Genomic DNA, 19870 nt, shown 5'->3' with positions numbered 1-19870 from the left:
AAGCATGAGTTTTTACTAGGTGGAATATAGGCACCCCTGTGGTAAGGACCAGTGTTGGAGTCGCCACCTCTTAAATTAACAAGCTGACAGCTGGCTGGTGCGGCCAAAACGAAAGAATATGCCATAACTAATAAGTAATAAATACTTAAGAATAAAATTAATTATAGCCCTATCATCGTAATTTACAGGTCTTTGTTACACGCCAGTGATTCGTAAGATTCTGCATGTAATAAACCTTCCTTTACACGTTTTATGATGTGATGATAATAATAATGCAGTAGAATACCTGGCGACGATGGAGGAGGTGGGGATCGGATACCCCTGGGATCCTCCCCCCCCCCCCCCGAATCCCGCCGCCCCCCCAAATCTCCCCTTATAGTATATGCCCCTTCCGGTCATTCGTTGATTTGCGCCGATGGGGTTTCTGCATGTTCCCTTTGATGCTGCACCCGGGCCACGCGTGCCTCCGCTCCCTTCTTCTTCTTCTCCTTTTTGTCGTCCTTTGTTCTCTTCCCTGCGGCGGGCTCTCTTCTGTGGATGGAACGTGTGCGTGTGTGTGTGTGTGGGGTGAGAAAGCACGGGACACGCGCGCATCACGAGAGGCCTCGGCCGCTGCTGCCGTGCGCGAGGGGGTGGAACTTTATCGATTCACGCGAGCGATTTGTAGTTGAGGGACGTGTCGTGGGTATATGTAACTGATTTTTTGTCGTACGGGTCAAGGGTTGTTCACCAGGTCAAGTTTGAGGACGTCGTCGTTTTATCTTCCCATTCGCATTTGGTATCCAGAAAGTTTAGGTTGAAGTGAACTTCGGGAGAAATTTCCAAATGTCATGCATATAACCCATATATAGGTTTACCTGGTTGTCCATCTTTTCAGAAAACAAAAGTTTCCACGGGCAGAGATCAGGGGTTGTTTCGATGGTGAAACTAATTGCTTCAAGCTAGCGAATTGTAGTTCAGGGACGTATTCGAGGTATGTGTCACTCATTTTTGTTGCACATACGTTTCACGGGTTTCCCACCTGGGCAAGTTTGGGAGTGACTACATTTCGACGATAAAAGTCCGAGTTGAGGAAAGTTTCAGACTTCTATAATTTTTTTGGAAGAATGAAGACTGTAGCATTATTTGGGGTTGGAAAATCGTCGCGACACGTTCTAGATGTGCTTATCTCCTCTCCTGAGTCGTGATCAATGAGATCTTATCCTATTCAAGCCAAATAGACGATAAATGACAAAAAACAGGCTAAATACCTGTATCTCTTTGGGAAATCGACAGCACATCAAACTACATCGCCATGCGAATGAATTATTCAAAAGTTGTATTAGGCAAACGTCCATTTTCCTTGAAACACGTGACAGTAATACTTTCCATCAAGAGAGAGAGAGAGCCCTGTTTATCCTTTTTGATTTTCCTGCCTCGAGGTTCGGGTATGAGTGGGCGTCTGTTGCACTTTGAGCCCCCGCGCTGACCCCGTGACAGCTATGTGGGCGGGTCATTGTTGGGCGCCTCATCCCCCCAACTCCCAACGGAAGGTGTCTCCCCGGCTGCGGAGGCGTGGGGATAACTCCCTCCGTTTCTATACGCTATCTACACCTCGGGTCCTATTCCCTAACCTATACATTACCTCCGGGGGTCACCTCTCATCCGACGCATCGTCAATCTTTCTCCGTACTGCGGGATGATCTTTGACCCCTTTCCTCCGTGGGCAGTCCAGTTTCCCCTTTCCCTCCACCCCCCACCCCCCTCCAAGGCGCCCCCCCACCTCTCCATTCCCGCTTTCCATTCGTCCCCGGTGTGATGCTTGTCGAATCTAGTGACGGAAGGCATCGAGCCGTTTCTTTCGTCGTACTCAAGTGAAATCGAGTGAAATAACGTGACGTGGGATATATGCGAGTCATTTTCCCCCTGCTGTGCCCCACTATTTCTTTTTTTTTCTATTCCGGACCTTTCTTTCATTAAAAGTATTGTTTGATTGACCATTGGTGGTGCTCTTGACATCGGAATGAATACTTGAGATGAGCGCTCAAGGCGGAGGGTTCGCAGTGCCATGCATAGGGAGACACCCACATTGTAACCCCAACTTCGGAAATGTAAAAATGTAGATCTACCCTTGTGATGTCTGAAATAGATTTATTATGACATTTCCTCAAAATCCGGATGTCTCCCCTTAGTCGTTAATGTTAAATTTTATGGACATTTCCAATCGAAGTAACAATCGAAGTGAAAATCACGCTGTCGTCGTAGTCAGTCAATCAGACATTTTCCTTGATCTCGGAGTTTTTCATTCCAATCTGGGTCCCAAGCACAGTTGCCCGAAATCGCTATAGTATACGTTTACTCTGAGCTTTTATCAAAGAATCTGCTCCCATTTCCTGATATCACGTCTACATAATACCCTAACCAACCCACTTGCTTTGGGTTGAGTTTTCGCTGTGAAAAAAGTAATTAATCTCGAGCGCCTAAATGGAGCTTTCTCCTTGAATGCATCGTTACAACACTACACTATTTACTGCGAGTCTCCTGAATGCTATTTAGCTGGCAGTCAGTTTCCCCAATATTCATTACGCTTAAAGGTGCATTTCTGAAGAAGATACTGCAGGATGAGGTCGGATAATGTATATTTTATCAACCCATGATTATTGAGTTTGTAGTCTGCCTCATCGCTAACTGAAACATAATTCTTCTTATTGAAAAGTTGTTCCTTATTTTTACACGTGCCTTCGTCTAATTCCCTTTTCGTTGCGACATAAGGTTGTAAACAAATGTATCAATTGATATTAAATACGAGTGAAGTACGCTGTATTTCCGTCAGCGGGTATATGAGAAAATACTCGAAGCAGTGCAAAACCATTGCTTATATAAATAAAATGGCAAAATCTTGAGTGCAAATGCCTGCCTCATCTCTGATGTGATTCTCATTGTCTACTCACTGCCGCTGAGAAATTGTTGGGCCAAAGCGGCATTATAAATTCAGCATCATCCTACGCTCTGTGATTTCATGTCGGCCAATTTGTGGGCGCTGCTGATAATGCTATCTGGAATTATTTTTACTGGAGATTAACTAAATAGGTACCTAACCTGGCGACTAATCTGAATTAAAACCTCTAAGTTAGCACTATTGTGGCCGGTTATCGTTTACGGGTGATATGAAGTTCTAAACCTTGAGATATATTTCCCCTAACTAAATACCTGTGTTAGGTGCCAGAGCAAATCGGCTTCGCAGCAGGAAGATGTCGAGACGTAACGAAATCCGTTTCTCAGCGGATGAAATCCATGTGGAGAATGAAGATTCACTTTCCGCTACAGTGAATGCATTAGAATACGTTCATCTCCAATCGTTTATAACGTTTGTCACGGTTTTTTCTTATTGATGAGGCCTTGTGTTGATCTTCAGGATCACTGAAACTCATCTTTAATTTTTCATTTAAAATAGCTATATAGTTTTATACAACTGTGGTTGATTTTCGTCGGTTAGCGTGCTGGATGGGTTTATTTTTCCGCCCGAAGAGAAATAACTCGTTGGCAGCAATAAAGGCAGCAACTCCTGCCCGAGGTACGCCGAGACGACGTGGAGCTAATAAGTGAGCCTACCATCCATTCCCCAATCCTATGCAGAATCAATGGAAAGTTCTTTTTTTCTCGAGGCGAGAAGTGTCACGAAAGCATTTTTTCTTCAAGTATTCAATTTGTTTCAATTCATTCTTGGGAGACATTTTTATGAAGCAGATTTCGTGTCCTGATTCGGAGTTCGTTTTTGTAATAGCTCTCGTTTTAATTACTCCGTCCGGTATCGCTCGTCATGCACCTGAAAATATTTCCCGGAAACTCTCTTAGAGTGGAGAACGCCGAGCAATTTATAAGAGCGGTCATTACTTGGAGTGTCTAGTGTGTTTACGTGTTCTTCGGCGTTACTCACTGGTGACTCTCACCTCTGAAGGGTTAGATTCTTCTCTGTAGTCACGGTTTCTTGCAATGAGTCACTCTCGCGCCATATCCGCCCGTGTTTTGTTTTTTTCTAATTGTAAGTGTTGTTTCTGTAATTATTTCCTGCCGCCGTGCATTTCTTTCGTTGCCTTGAGTGAGTTGTCCGTTGTTTGAGGCTTGTTGTGTGAAGGCGGCCCATTCTGCAAGCTTCTCTAGCCTTCTCAAGACTTAAGTTACCGGCGTTTACGGCTGGTGAAATGCAAAATGATGCGAATTTTATTCGATTTGACGTGCTGTTTGCCTGGCGTTCAGGTATGAGGAAACGTGATCAAGTCACGTTCCGTGCACTATTGTGTCAATATCCGTTTAAGCCCACATTTATCATTCTACAAAATATCTTCATTTATCATGGAAGGTGTCATTATTGCAATAAATATGATTCTCGAAATCGGCATTGTTTATTTACATTCTTTTTTCTTGCCACCATAATTTTGGCTGCTCGCGCGATTTTACATTTAGAATTTGGTTTATCAACGCTCCAAGTGTGTCTTATTTTGAAGTTGTTTAATCATCGATTAGTAGGCCTTATTTAATTGATACATTAAATCAGAAGGATGCAAGAGTACTGTTATTTAGCATTTTAAACATTAATATTTAAACCACTCTACTTTTATTAGGAATATTGTTAACTTCTTTCTATTGCCAAACCTCATAAAAATAACGATAATTGATTGCCCTCATGATTCGATTGCTTTCTCATGAAGATTTGCTTTGACTCTGAGTACTATTATTTAACATTTTAAATGGTAATATTTAAAACACTCCACATTTATCAGGTACATTGTTAATTTCTTTCTATTGTCAAACGTCAGAAAAATATCGAAATTTGATTACCCTCATATTTCGATTGCCTTCTCTTGAAGATTTACTTTTACTCAGAGGCTTTTTTTAATGACTGCGTATAGGTAATATCCTATTTTTTTATTTATTAATGCATTCAACTTCTTTTTGGTTGAGCAAAACATACCTTCTGATGATTAATTTGTACAATGGTGCATTGTTACCATTATATTGATTTTTTTGCACTCTTTAGAAGAAGGCTTATACTTATGACAATATCCTCGAATATTTTAGAAAAAATTTGTTGTTATGTTAAAAAGATCATTGAAATAAACTTGATATTATTTCCTCGCCTGAGAGAGAAAGCATGAAGAATATGACTAGAAAGGAGTTTAACTCCATAATAAGCTATTTATTCAATCCAATTAGCATGGGTCACTAATTATTGCAGGAGATGCTTTTATTATTTGTGAAATTTGTTGCTTTCAGAAGCTCGAACAATCTTGTTTTCTACTTCTGAAATCATCAACAGTTAGTATGGCATCAAAGCTTAGTTTTGTGAGCAAAATGAGTGAACTTATTTTGCTTTTCTTTGAGATCTTGTTCGTTCCTTCTCTTTTGCACTCATATTAAAAAAATCATCCCGTTAACTCGCTCCATCTCATCATCGACTTGAGAATTTAGTGTAAAGGGGTTATGCATATTTTGGCAAAATTATACATATATTTAACCACTGTTTGTGTGTATGCTAATAATGAACTTGATTTTTTCTTCCTTGTAGGTTTACTATGCCAAGAAGAAGCGAAGGGCCCAGCAGACGCAAGGAGAGGATAGTTCTCACAAAAAAGAACGCAAGCTCTACAATGATGGTTATGATGATGACAATCATGATTACATCATCAAGAATGGGGAGAAGTTCTTGGACCGATATGAGATAGACTCTCTCATTGGAAAAGGATCATTTGGACAGGTGCGTGCGTTTCTTCTGAACATTCCATTGAATGTTGCAGCTTAACTTCATTGGGAATACTCTCCATAAGTTGTAGCCACGAATGTAATTAGCATCGAGCAAAATACCTTTCCTGTCTCATAATTTTCCCTAAGGTCTAATATTTATTAAGGTCTTTATTTAAACTTTCTGCTGGCTCGATATTTGTGTATTAATGTTTTTTTTTCTACTTACAGGTGGTCAAAGCTTTCGACCATGAAGAACAATGTCACGTAGCCATCAAGATCATTAAAAATAAAAAACCATTCCTTAATCAAGCTCAAATTGAGGTTAAGCTTTTGGATATGATGAATAGGGCAGATGCTGACAACAAGTATTACATAGGTAAAGACAAAATAGGTGCGTAACCATGTTTCCGAAAATACTCCTTAAAATCAAATATTTAAATGGAATGTCAATGGGAAATGTGATTGACATCAGTATATATATATTTATTATTACTTTTTAGTTTTTAATCTGCTCTTTCCTGACACAACCTTCTTTTTGGTGATCTTGGTAATTCTGGTGTACAGCCAGTGAGATGACACTGTCATTGGCTTTAATGTTTTATATTTTTTTATTTTAGAGTACTTTCAACATAAATTTTATTTTGTTGGTTATTTAACAAAATTATTTCATTGTGAGTTAAATTATCAATTTAAAGCTTTTGGAAACATGGCTGATCTCTGAGTGTTGACACTATTGTGGACCCAGTTGATCATGCCAACTTTTTACTCTTTTAGATAGTGGTAGTTATTTTTTTTTTAATTTAGCAATGATCATTAACCTTTCCATCCCATGCTTGCTAATGTTTTGCTTAATAACTTGTGCTTTGTATCGTAGATGATTAGTTGATAGCTGGGTGTGCTTACAGTAATGGAATGTGCACGTTGCTTTTGGGTGCAATTGACATTTTTATGAGAGAGTTGATTTTTTCTTCAATGATTAATTTCTTGGTATTAATTTGAACCCACAGTGAAACTGAAGAGGCACTTCATGTGGAGAAATCATCTTTGTTTGGTGTTTGAACTTCTTTCATACAATTTGTATGATTTGTTGCGGAATACCAATTTCCGAGGGGTATCTCTCAACCTTACGCGAAAGTTTGCGCAACAACTTTGTACGGCGCTTCTCTTCCTGTCCACGCCTGAACTAAATATCATACACTGTGATCTCAAACCAGAAAACATCCTTTTGTGCAACCCTAAACGTTCTGCAATCAAAATAGTAGATTTTGGCAGTTCTTGTCAGCTGGGACAAAGGGTAAATATCTTTTCTTTTAATTCTGAGTCATTATTTTAGTTTAATACCATTTTAAGGATTAAATATTAGAGTTCATTTAAAGTTTTTCATATATGCTCGTAATATACTTAAATTGACATTAAATGTTTAGTCACTAAGCATAAGATGAGATTTTACCCCATAGGAATGTAATCGGATCTTGTGAGTGAGCTATAATGCTAAAGAGTGTGTCGATCATGATGTGTTGTAAACTCTAGCAGTGTAAATAGAACTAATGTGCACTTGGAAGTAAATCTTCATATTGGAAATAAGCTTAGGAGAAACAATCATGTAGCGTGCAAAAAAAATATTAGTTTTCATTTATGATGGCAGTAGATTGTTTCATTATAAGAATTAAGAGTTATTCTTGTGGTTGGTTGGTTGGTAAATTTGGTTTGTCTAAATAATTTGTAAGAAGTGATCAGAATTTTTAATTTGTTAAATTATTTTCTGTGGCATCAAAAGAAGAATTCCTATATGATGTAAGCAAACTTAATGTTTGGTTTGGAAATTTTTTCTGTTTTGTCATATGTGATTTGTAAATTGCATAGTTCAGGAATCAGATTTTCTCTATTCACTTACCCAAATATAAATAGGTATAAATATGTCTTCATGTTAGCTTTTAAATTTAGTCTCATTGGCTAAGAGAATTCTCAAGCTTTTTTCATCAAGTCAGTGGAATTAGCTCTGTATTTCTTCTTTATCCAATGTTTTACATTCTTCATGTTGAAAAATTAAATGACTGAAGGAATTTTTTGGTTTCGATTACTATAAATTAATGCATAATAATTTTAATTCTCTAAACTCAAGATAAATATATATTTTTTGTAAATGGCATTTTGCCTCTCTGTATCTCCGTGGCTCAGGGGTTATAAGTTTTTAATAATATCACCCCTCTTTGTTGCAGATATACCAGTACATCCAGTCAAGGTTCTATCGTTCACCAGAGGTTCTCTTGGGAATACCGTATGACCTAGCCATAGACATGTGGAGTTTGGGCTGCATCCTTGTAGAAATGCATACTGGAGAGCCCTTATTTAGCGGCGCTAATGAGGTAAAACTTGATCTCCCATAAAAAGTTTATAAATAGGTCAGAATATTAATTTAGTGCTTTTTTATTTGCAAACGCTCTCTGTCCAGGATACATTGAACATCTTTCTTTCAATTTTGCCACAGTTTTTACTTGGAATACCCATAATAACCCTTAATTTTCTGGAACAATAGAATTCATTTATTTTAATGTTATGAGAGCTTTGTGGATAAGCAGTAACACTTTATTATGGTAACTTTGCACCACTGCTTTAACTGATGTAGGCATTCACAATAAAATGAAATGGTAGACACCACCCATGGTAAAAATGTGGTCATTTACGTATCATTTTCCAGAAGTAGTATCAAGCAATGAATATTACTTTCTACAAAATTTGTGAGAATCAAAAGATTTTGATTATAATTCTGAAAACATAGTCTCTCTCAAGTTCATGATTTTGTTATTATTTAGGATTCATGGATCAATGAACTGGTATTTTTCTCTAAAAGTAAGCTCATGATCCATCAATATTAGAAAACAATATTTTTACTCCCAGAGAAATTTTGAAGACTTTACCATTAAGGTTAACCTAGTTGGAAGTGGTATTACAGATTTTTGAATGGTAACGGTATTTTTTACATGTGCCTAAGTTGATTAAAACTCACATCCTCTGTTGTCAGAATTATGGCATCATTTTGCTTTGTTGTACTTTACCATGCTTTATTTTAAGACCTCTCTTGCTGTCTCTTAGGTCGACCAGATGAACAAAATTGTTGAAGTCTTGGGTATCCCACCAAAGCACATCCTCGACCAGGCGCATAAAGCGCGAAAGTACTTTGACAAACTGCCCGACGGTTCGTATGTTCTAAAGAAGCCCAAGGATGGTAAGAAGTATCGCTCTCCTGGTGCGAGGAGGTTACACGACGTTCTGGGTGTGGAGACGGGTGGGCCTGGCGGAAGGCGGCAAGGCGAACCCGGGCATGCCGTCTCCGACTACCTCAAGTTCAAAGACCTAATCCTTCGCACGTTGGATTTTGATCCGAAGACGAGGGTATCCCCATACTATGCCCTGCAGCACAACTTCTTCAAGCGCACCGCGGACGAGGGCACCAACACTGGTCACAGTGCCAGTGCCTCCCCAGCACTGGATCCATCTTCGGGGGTGGCCACGGGCAGTCCCGGGGGTGGCGTCGGCGGAGGAAGTGGGACTTCTGCGGGGGGAGCCCCTTCGGGTGAGTGCAGAAAAGATTCCTCCCTCCTCATTTGTTATATCGATAGACCTGGTGCTATTTTATGAATAAAAAGGTGGGTTATTATCTTTGAAATGCAGTGCTAAGGATGCTCTTCAAGGTGTCTCAGCCAAGCGTGCGAGCATCGAATGTATTGAGTTAATCATCTTAGTAGTTGAGGGACCTTAGGTGGGTGAGCATGAAATTTCATGGGAAAGTATTTTATCAGATCGGTCCGGTAGGGAGCAAATGTTTTATTTAAAATGAGACTATTTGTTTTCCAAGATTGGTTCTTGTTAAAAATTTGTTTTTTGTTGAACAAAATTTTAAAGGTTTATTTTATGGCATTTTGTATTTTACTATTGATTTTTTTCGGCATTGAAAGCTTGTAGATGACAGTTTTTCTACCCATAAGGATTTCCTAGAGAAGGCATAACAAAAATAGTTGTGCAAATTGGGAGATTATGTGAATCATTAAAAGATCGTAAAAATCTTATCTCATGCTCCTCATACTTTATTTTCATCTGTCATTAGCTTCCTAGTGGCCTTTTGGTGTGTTAACATTTGTTTGATGTTTATTCTTGTTTGCTCTCACTGTTTGGTTGTTCATGCCTCAGGCAGCATAGCATATTGACTAAGCTTAGTGCTCAACCACTGCTCTAATCTATTTAACGAGTTATCTAACTATAGTGAGCTCCCACCCTCCCACTAAAAGGAAACACAAAACCCTTAGAAGCTAATAAAGGACCATCCTATTTTTCTAACTCATCATTTACACAATAGTGTGGTGGGTTCCCAGATCACTTGAATGCTTGACTAGGTCTGGGTTTTACCTGAGCTTCCAGAATATTGACCACCTTGTGGGAGTTGTAATGTTTCTGCTAATATAATCATATGTATGAAAAGAGAATTTAAGCTCGTTCGTAATAATGCCAAGAAAGCTTCCCACCATGGCTAGAAATTCCTCGTGAGTGTTCTAATAGTTTGTAAATCCTACTTCCTGTACATTATAGCTAGGCAACACATTTGGTGAGTGTGCCCCCTTGCCAATTACTTGCCTAACACAGGTTCTCCCAACCTTCACCCATCCTAACCCCATGATACCCAAACCTCCCTCTGTGACATCCACATCTCTTGTATTTAACCTTGCCATTGTGTTGTTTTTTCTCCTGATGTGTGTATTGTCTGAACCCTTAATCAACCCTTCCCTCACTAATGCTTTGACTAACTACAACATTATATTTGGTATTCAGAATATTAATTGCAGTCTTTTGATATGCAGATGATTTGCCTGCACAATTTGTGACACGATGACTAACACTAACGACCGGCCAGGATACCGGTGGTGCTCCTCTGCCCTCCTAATACGTTCAGTAAGTGTGCAAGTCTGACTGCAGAGCATGAGGTTCATTCCCCTCTCCCGGTTTTCCTTGTTTTCTCTTCGTTTCACTCCGCAAACTTTGTCAATGTTCTTTTGGATGGCACGTTATGAGATCAAGTTTGAGGTAATGTGTTGGCCAAAAAATTACAATGCTGTGTGGGGCCGAGACATTATTCTCAATTTTGATTACGTGGAGTTCTCTTCTTTTATTTTTGCTTTTGAGAAAGGCTTTTGTGTAAAGGACAATGGAAACATGGAGGGGATATGTACCAATGTTTAGCAGAATGTTGAAAAACACAGCATTTTAGGCAGTTAACCCCATTAATTTGACATCTGAATCTTTGACGACTTTTTAGTAGAGAACCCCATTGTATGATCTGTTGACCATCATAGTACCCCCAGAAGTAAAACCCCGTTGAAACCCCTCTCCACAAGCAAGAGCACTGTAGAACATTGACCCCTCTTTCCCTGAGGTATACCCCGAAACAATTCATAGGACCCTCAAGTCCCCCTTATGTCTTCTGCTTTGTTTTATTTTCATCTTGTATACCCCTCTCTGTAATACCCTCATTATGTGTTGCTCCATTTTTTCGGCTGTAGAGTTGACCTGCCATTAGTTCCCTTTCCCTTTCACGTGATGAAACTTCATTTGCATTCGGATCCTTCCTTCCCCCACTACAAACTTTGCATTCGAGTGGCATTTAGGAATCATTCGCAGTGTTGATGAGATGAGTCCTGCATGCAGTCCCCCCTCTCCCTCTTTAGAAGTTTCATCATTGTATGCTTCCACCACACACTGCATAAAAAACACCTTGCTTGTTGATTAATCATTCTTCTGCTGTAGATAGTCCCATCAAGTACATGTCTGAAACTTTTTCATTTCTTACATAAGTGAAATATCTCAGTTCATATCTTTTTCATTGCTTTTAAGAATGAATTTTTCAGGTTTTGAAATCATTTGAAGCCAAAGTATTTGTTATGCTTAAGTATTTATTGGACTCCTTGTCCAAAGTAACACATTTTCATCCTATTTTAATGGTTTAAAATGTAGCTGACATTGAAGAATAATTATATAGAGCTTGGGCAATCCTCCTGTGGTGCGTAGTTAATTTTTAATCGTTTGAAGACTAAAAATTCTGAAAACGATTTTTCATTTTGAATGATTTCTTTAATGGAAATTAAAATCATTCAGAAATCAATTGGTATTATAAAGTATGGTAAGTAATGACCTAGTTTTATGTGTGCATTTTTGTACCTATTAATATAGTGTTACCAGTGGTATTGGAGTTAGTAACCGACTGTTTATGACAAAATTATCCTCTATCTTGTATGGACATTTTTTTCAGTTCTTAGACATTGTAGCTAATGATATTATTTAATAATGTTTTATGAAATATTTTAGATATATGTGCAGTGCTGCATCTTTGACCAGATAAATATGACCGACATGTCAATATATTAATAGAATGAAGAGCTATTATGGAATTAGTTATAGACTGTGATGGCAATTAATTTGCATAAATATCTATCGTTAAAAAAATATTTTTCCCTTTTCATCCTTTCTCTATGATTTTTGTAGTAAGCTTGTTCATATGTTCACAGTTAAAACTGTGGATGAATATTATTCTGTATGATATGGTTTTAATTTCAATTTTATTTAACTTAGTTTACCATCTGCAGTCATTGGTGAAGAAATTGGGTACAAATTCTTCTCACCATTGAAACCTTTATGGTGGAATGCTGTTGTAAATGATAGACGTAGAAAATCATGGGCTACTTAGTTCCAAATTATCTGCTTTCCAGATGCATTACTCTTTGGTGGTGCTGAATGAATACAAGTAACAATGGATATCTAAAAGTTTATCAGCTTACTATTGGTTCCAGTTTTGCCGTTAGCTGTATTTTGCGATTAATTCGTCTCTAATAATGAAAAGCTGAAACTAAATGCTGTAAATTGGATATGTAAGAGGAAAAGGATAAGCCCTGGATTTAGCACTTAAATGGATTTTTCCCCTTAAAATATGCTATCCGCTTTATGTGACTTAATTAAGAGGATATCTTGCAAGTCTAGAAGAGTTAGGAATATTCTTATATTCACGTAAAGTCTCAGATTGACTGCAGTGTCAGTGCTTATTTGTGCATCAGTCTTCAGCATTGAATTACGTAGCTTCTGAAATCCTTCGAGGAAATAGGACTACATACATTTTAGGGAAAATATCGAAGTACAATTTTTAAAATTTTCCCTGGTCTTCATCATTTGTCATCTTTGGGTCAATCAGTGCACAAAAAATAATCAAGCTTTGATCGTGAAATTAATTTCTTATGCCACAATCTTTTTCCTAGAATAAGACATACTCATTATTATTCCACAATTAAGAAACTTTTCCTTCATAGCTATGGTTTAAGTTAATGAGTTGACGGAGAATGTGTTTTTTGAAATTAAGACGTCTGTAGGCATAGTTGGCTCTTTCTATTTCAGAGTAACATTGGATATATTTTGAAGAAAGACCAATTTGCATTATGCTTCAGATATTAGTTTTTATAAAATTGAATTTAGGTAGGTGCATTGATGATGGACAGATATGCTGTTTCACCAAAAAGAGGTTGTTTTTATCATTCTGTTTTGTTCTATTTCCTGCTATTATAAGACAAAGTCATTCAGATAGAGATAGAAGAAGTATTTCTGTTATGTAAGGATACAAGAAGTAATTCAATGATGCAAACAGTTCCATACCATCAGTTCTCAAGTAGATGATTATTCCATGCCCTGGAGGATCTGTAATGCTTTGAGTACCAAAAAATCAAGAACTATTGAAAAAGAGTGATACAGATCAAAGAAAATGAGTGTATCTGCTAATACATGTATGCAAGAAATTAGACATTATATTATTTCTTTGAAATTTATCTCAAAAGAAATTACATGAAGATTCATCTTTTGTTCTATGTGATAGTCTTTCAGTACGGAGTAGGTTCATTTTATAGGAATGCTAGGCTTTTTCATTAAGCTATATAAGATGCTGAAATTACAACTCTTTGATAATATGTAGAGATAAGTACATCTAATAATAGGAAAACAAAATGTTGTTAGTCATCTGTACTATAAAAAATTACATTGGTATTAGCCATATGTGCTTTAGATAGTAATTATGTCCTAGCTAAAAATATCTTGGTCTCCTATGTTTTTATGTGCTTGTGATTTCATAGTTAATGGCCTTAATGCATTTATTTGTAATAAGTCACAATTATTCTCAAACATATATATTTTGTGAGGCATTAACCACGTAATATTTATTGGTTTATCAGTTAATTGCAGGGTTTAGAGTAAAATATGACGCGAGTGAAAAGTGTCAAGTAATTGTAAATATTTATTTTACAGTCCTATCTTCTACTCTAGTTATTTCAAAGCAGTGTGCCAAGTCAGATGCGGGCAGATTTTCATTCAAGCACATTGCTCAATCTAAGAGACGACCACCTGAAAAATCACATCAACACATATTGGTGACCATAACCACCTGTGAATTGGAGATGATGTTTCAAATTTTGTATCGTATTGAGCAAAGTCAAATGGTTATAGAATAATTAATACAGATCATTTCACTGGTATCTTATATCCTTTGAAAAAATGAAGAAAATCTCTGGGTTAACTGATAAATTAATATTGGGTTTTTCTTGTGCTATAGTGTTTTTCCACTGGCCAATTATCATTTATTTTTTCACTGAATTTTTGTTAGAAATGTAGCCTGCACTTCTGCCATAGATATATTTATTGGATAAGTTTCCTCAGCTCATGAAACTTATAGAATACTAGGCTAACCATACATGCTAATATTTGAAGACCATGAAATTTTATCTATTGGTCTTGGCTCCTTATTGCTTTCTAAAGAAATCGGAAATATTAGTTTTTAACTTTCTCCATATTTGGTATCTGAGCGTAGACTGTGTTAGCTAAATGCCAGATATTATTTTAGATGAGTTCAGATACACTCCTGGGGTGATTTGAACTTATGACTGTTCACAGAAGCGACTCTAGTTTTGAGTTATGGTGAGCCTAAAATTGCTTACTACAAATTTTTTATGATATTTTGTTTTTTTTATGATAACGATTTTGATGCTTGAAAATATAGTGTGCTGCAACAGAAATCTATATCTTTATAGTTGCATTTCTCTAATGATTATCTTAAAATGCCTCACTATAAATGATCTAATTGGCACCAAGCAGCAAGCTTTTTAAGTCTTACAGAAGTTAATTCACTTGTGTACCTAATATTTTCTCTGACTTCATTTGTATTTGTAGACTTGAGCAGAATTGGGTTGCTATTCCTTAGCATGCTTTTGAATATATCCTTGCATCATAACACTCTTGCTTATCAATTTTTTTTATGACTGTAACCCACTCCTTTCCCTTCACAGTTAAGTTCAGTAGATATGGATCATTTTCCTCTGTAGTGTTCAGATGATTATAATTTGTTTCACATAACTTAACGTAACTGCTTTCCTCAATAAGTGTGATCGTAAATGTGAGAAACTCTGCATGGTAGCTTTACCATATTAGGTTTAGTGATGCTTATTAGATATTGAGGTGTGCTTGAAAAAGTTCATTTTCCGAATTGGTGTTTTATTATTGAAGTCACAAGAGTTTTAAGTACTTTTTTTTAATAAATTGAAGTGTGCTCTACTTCACTGTAAACATTTTGTTACCATGAGCCATGATGTCCCGTAATTTGAACGTTAATGTAAAAGTAATGCAATTTGGATTGATATGGGATAGTATGACAATTAACAGATAATACTATTTTGAAGCTCTCTTGGTGACTTAAAGAAAATACATGGCCAATTTTTGTGAATGATGATGAAAAGAATTTCAGATATCAGTCGTTCCTGGTGCACCATTAATTATTCTGGGGAATGTTTAAAAAAAATCACATTAGACATGAATTAAGAGGGATTGCATGGTCTTTCAGGAGCTTCCTGTGGAAGTGGACGGGCCCGATCAGACCCGACTCACCAGCATGGGCTCCACGCAGCGCCCCCACCCCTCCACGGTCACACCCAAAGTGCAGCCACCCAGACGTCTTCGTCAGCATCTTCGTCGGGGCATTCGTCATCGTCTAACGCCTCAACGGCACCATCCTCGTCGGCAGCCATGGACTGCGAGTCGCCTCGGCCGAGCGTTGGAGCGCAGCAGCCTCCAAGCGCCTGCTTCCCCTTCAGCCACCACGCACTGCACTCCCATCTCCCGCACCCTCCCCAGGGGTCGAGCCAGTCCCAGGTGGCGAGGGGAGCTGCCCCCACCCACTTCCACCACGCTCACCACCACGCCCACCGCGGTTCGAGAACAATGCCGTTCGTGCCCCTGTCGCCACCATCCACCGTGCCCACGCTGTCATCTAGCGTGATGCTGCTCACGGAACCCCGGCACTACTCGAAACAGCAGTCCCGAGTCGGAGCCTTGCCTGGGGGACTTAACAGTGGTGAGGGGGGGCCGTCATCGGGAGCTTACCTCCCCCTGGGTCCCAGCTTAGACTGTACCCGTACTGGCAGCCTAAACTTGCAGCTTAGTGGTGGACCCAGCAGCAGTACAGGGCCGTACCATTCTCTCTACCCGGGATCCAGTGCCTACGGGGTGCGCCAAGCGCCTGTTGGGTTGGGTCATATACCGTCGACGGTTGTGATGCCGGACGGCACGAGTCAGCAACAGTTTGTGGTGGGATCGGGGGGTTATCCGTTTGGTGTGACGGTGGCGGGAGGGGGAGGGGGGGGGACTTCGGACTCATCGACTGCCCCGACGCAGGGAGTGGGGCCCAAGTTGTCGTCAAGAGGCCAGGGAACTGTGGGAGGGGGCAGTGAACGGGAGGACAGTCCGATGGTAGGAGTTTGTGTTCAGCAGAGTCCAGTGGCGAGCCATTGACCATGACCGTCCCAGCTAGTTCTCCGGCCTGCACCGTCCAACTCGGCTGCTGCACGTTTGCCCACGGGGGGCCCGTCTGGGTGATGATGATATGCCTTTCTTTTGTGAGGCCCCTCCTTCTGTGCGACCCACGCTGGAATCCCCTCCCTCCTCCCCCCCCACTCTCTGTGCCACAGTAGTCAGATGTTGGAGCCGTTAGTGGAAAAAAAAAGCAAATGTGTTCTTGTACCGGTGCTTGCAGATGCCGTGGTGGTGGTTAGGTACCGGAGCAGTGCACTTTATTTTGGGGACAGGATGTCGTTGTTGATAGTATCGTCACTGCTACATATTTTGGGGTGACCCCGCCTCGATTCTCCTCTGTGATGTTGTGTGACTCTAGCGGTGGGCGAAGTAATTAAGAGGAAGAGACTGGACCCGTTTGGCCTTCCCTTCCTCTCCCTCGACAAGCCTTGCAAAGAGAGATATTGACCGGCTCGCCCGTTGGAGGTGGTCGTCTTACTGTATAGTATGTTTTAAACTGACTCAATGGCTGCTCGGGATGGACTCCCCTCAGTCTTAATATTACCATCGTCATTTTGACGGCTGTGTTCACTCAAAAAATCTGGAGGGTATGGGAAGCCGCCTCCAGTCTGTTTGCCCTCCCATAGAGACGCAATTGTTGTTGTGGATTATTTCCCACATCATTGAGGTATACCATACGGGACCAGTGGGAATAACAAAAAATGTGTTCTTAATAGAAATAATTCATAAATATGACAAGGGCTGTCGTGGGACGGTACATATCTGCAAAAAAAAGAAAGTGCTAAAACTTGCCGATAGACTTCTCCCCCACGTCGACCTTGATGCATGTTCACACACACACACACACACTCACACATTCGAAAAAAAAAGAACAGAGCTCACTTGCTGAAACATTTTGATGTAATTTTTCTACCATTCTGAGGTTTAGGAACTGCATTTGTTTATTTTCCTTTTTTAAGTTACTTTGGAGAAATTGCAACAATTCCTTACACGATAGCTATCTTTCTTGACCCACATTCTTCCACAAGAGATGAAGTAAAAAAATGCTGTAAAGAATATAAGAATTCAAGAAAAGCTAGCAGATGACAATAAAAAATTGCTTCATTTTTCATTCTAGTTGCTGTTAGAGCTCCAACTTAGCATGTGTGTTGTGTTAAAAGAAATAATAGTTTATTCTGCCGTCTCAAGGTTTGACATTAAAAAAGAAACTAAAAATAAAACATCACTTCATGAAGACCAGTTCAGCCATTGCAAGAATGGAGGGATTGTGTGTTATTTGCCACATCATAGGTGCATAATACCAAAACAGTTCTGTTTGTAATACAGTGTTGTTACAAATGTTTTACAACTCCTGTTGAACTTTTTTCTAATCATTCTTGATACATAGATCATCCATTTTGAAAATTTTCTGTTGCGTGTCCTCACCTGGTAAGACATTGAGCATGATCAACCCCAGTCATCTCAAAACTGCTCATGATTAGTGTGGTTTTTGAAGTAGTTCACGTGTAATCTTCTTGACGTTTTAGTCCAGTAAGAACTTGTACATACACAGTGGCTGAAATTTGTGAGAGATTCATATTTACTCAATCAAACTCGTCATTTGTTATGTGTCATTACCACTGGTATTTTGAACAATGGACATTCAGCATGCATACTAAATAAGTATCCCTAATGTTTTTTTGAGTTAGCCACCCCAATTTTTGATTGAAGCCATGTCGAAATCCCCCCTAATTTGAATTGAAGAGTATTGTGCTGTGACCCTAGTAGGGTAATATACTTAGTGGTGTGCACTGATGCTGGTGGTATTCATTTTAGGTTTCTTTTTTGATACCACATTGTTCAAAATGTCTTTTATTTATGTAAACATCTTGTGATGTATATAGTGTTGTTGTGGTCCGTTGACACCTGTTTTAGAAATGGCATGGGGGCTATACGAAAAGGAGCCAGAGAGGTGGCTGCCCCGCAAGGCAGTGGTGCTGGCACGTGTTGTGACATTGTCGTTTTTTCAGAAAGGAGATAAAAAAAGAAGAAAGATATGATGACGACTGAAGCAAAGGAGTAATCCAGATATCTTCCAGATCAGAATGTAGCAAAACTTTTTCTTGGAAGGAGTCACATTAACGTAGACAAGAGTGCATGCGAGAGAGTGCATGGGTGTAAAACGAGGAATAGGAGCGAAGGGAGAGAGCGAGGTAGGAGGATGAGTTGTTGTGAGGGGGTGCGTGAGTTTGTGAGTGTGTGTGCGAGCGAGAGAGAGTTCCTAGTAGCCCTGATCCCAGGTTCGGCCCACTCTTTATCTGTTGTGCATCAGGTCATAAGATTGGAAACAGTGGAAAAGTAATATTTTGCTACGAGCTGCAGTGCCATTTCTTTAACTGTGCCCTTGTCAAGAGGAAATTGTGATTTTAGACTATTTATATGAAACAGTAGAACTAGAAGACTTAGGAAGAAGACTCCTGGAGACTCCTTAGGATATTTGCTTTGGAACAAAGAGCTATATTGTGACCTCGTCAAGACTACAGAATTTTTTCTTTTAATAATTATTTATTGTGGAAATCCATGGCAGATGCTGTCGACATGTTTTTAATATGATTGCATATCTTTACCTTGGAGTCACTGAATTCTTTCTTTTGATATTTTAATGGAAAATGTTCTTCCAATCAAATTGGCTTCACAATCAAGGCAAAAAACCCCAAAATGTAAATACTTCTCCCCTCCAACCCCCTCCCCACCCTGAGTAGTGATCTACCTGCCGGGGGCCTGGCAGCCCCTTGTCTCTTGTGTAGCCTTGCTAAGGCAGCCCCCTTGGAAAAAGTGCATTTGCACATGCACCCAGGTGGCGCTGGCCGTCTCAATGGCTCTGGCCCACCAAACCTCTCCTGGCTTTTTGTTAAATAAAACGGACAAGATATTGTTGCAAAGTTTTGTTTCATTGAGTCTCCCTTTCGGACCCACGGTGAACATCCTTGCCCCTTTCCTTTTCAGTGTTCAATGAATTTTTCCCAGACATTCCACGTTCGCCACTTGCTGGAAGTCTTTATGCATGTGTACGAGTGATTTTCATGCTACAAGTTGTGAGTCTTCCTAATTGAAGTGAATATCACCGATATTGTGCATTTGAGAGCTTGCTGTGAAGTTTTTGTTCTGGCTGATGAGTGTTTATTGGTGTAAAACATATTCTGAGTTACTGTGTTATGGTTATGTAATGTTTGGAATGCTGTGCGCCACCCATTTGATTTGTAACTATGCTCATGCATTGTTTTTTATG

At 39.2% G+C, this 19870-nt stretch overlaps 1 protein-coding gene across 2 annotated transcripts in view; it reads left to right on the top strand.

Moving 5' to 3' along the window:
- LOC124153383 (dual specificity tyrosine-phosphorylation-regulated kinase 1B) overlaps positions 1–19523 on the top strand; it is a 397480-nt gene extending 377957 nt beyond the window's left edge. The window contains exons 3-8 of one of the 2 annotated variants that reach the window (XM_046526503.1): positions 5546–5734; positions 5950–6097; positions 6729–7015; positions 7941–8087; positions 8815–9295; positions 15635–19523. In XM_046526503.1, the coding sequence (XP_046382459.1) occupies positions 5546–5734; positions 5950–6097; positions 6729–7015; positions 7941–8087; positions 8815–9295; positions 15635–16581 (2199 nt within the window). In that variant the 3' untranslated portion in view covers positions 16582–19523. Of the gene's footprint in view, positions 1–5545; positions 5735–5949; positions 6113–6728; positions 7016–7940; positions 8088–8814; positions 9296–15634 lie in introns of both variants that reach the window. The other variant, XM_046526502.1, reaches the window with a different exon arrangement.
- Positions 19524–19870: the final 347 nt, after the last annotated feature.

This window comes from Ischnura elegans, chromosome 2 (genome assembly GCF_921293095.1).
Source record: "Ischnura elegans chromosome 2, ioIscEleg1.1, whole genome shotgun sequence".
NCBI classification, from domain to species: domain Eukaryota; kingdom Metazoa; phylum Arthropoda; class Insecta; order Odonata; family Coenagrionidae; genus Ischnura; species Ischnura elegans.
The sequence above is the reverse complement of the archived record's forward strand: the minus strand, read 5'-3'. Positions and strand labels throughout refer to the sequence as shown.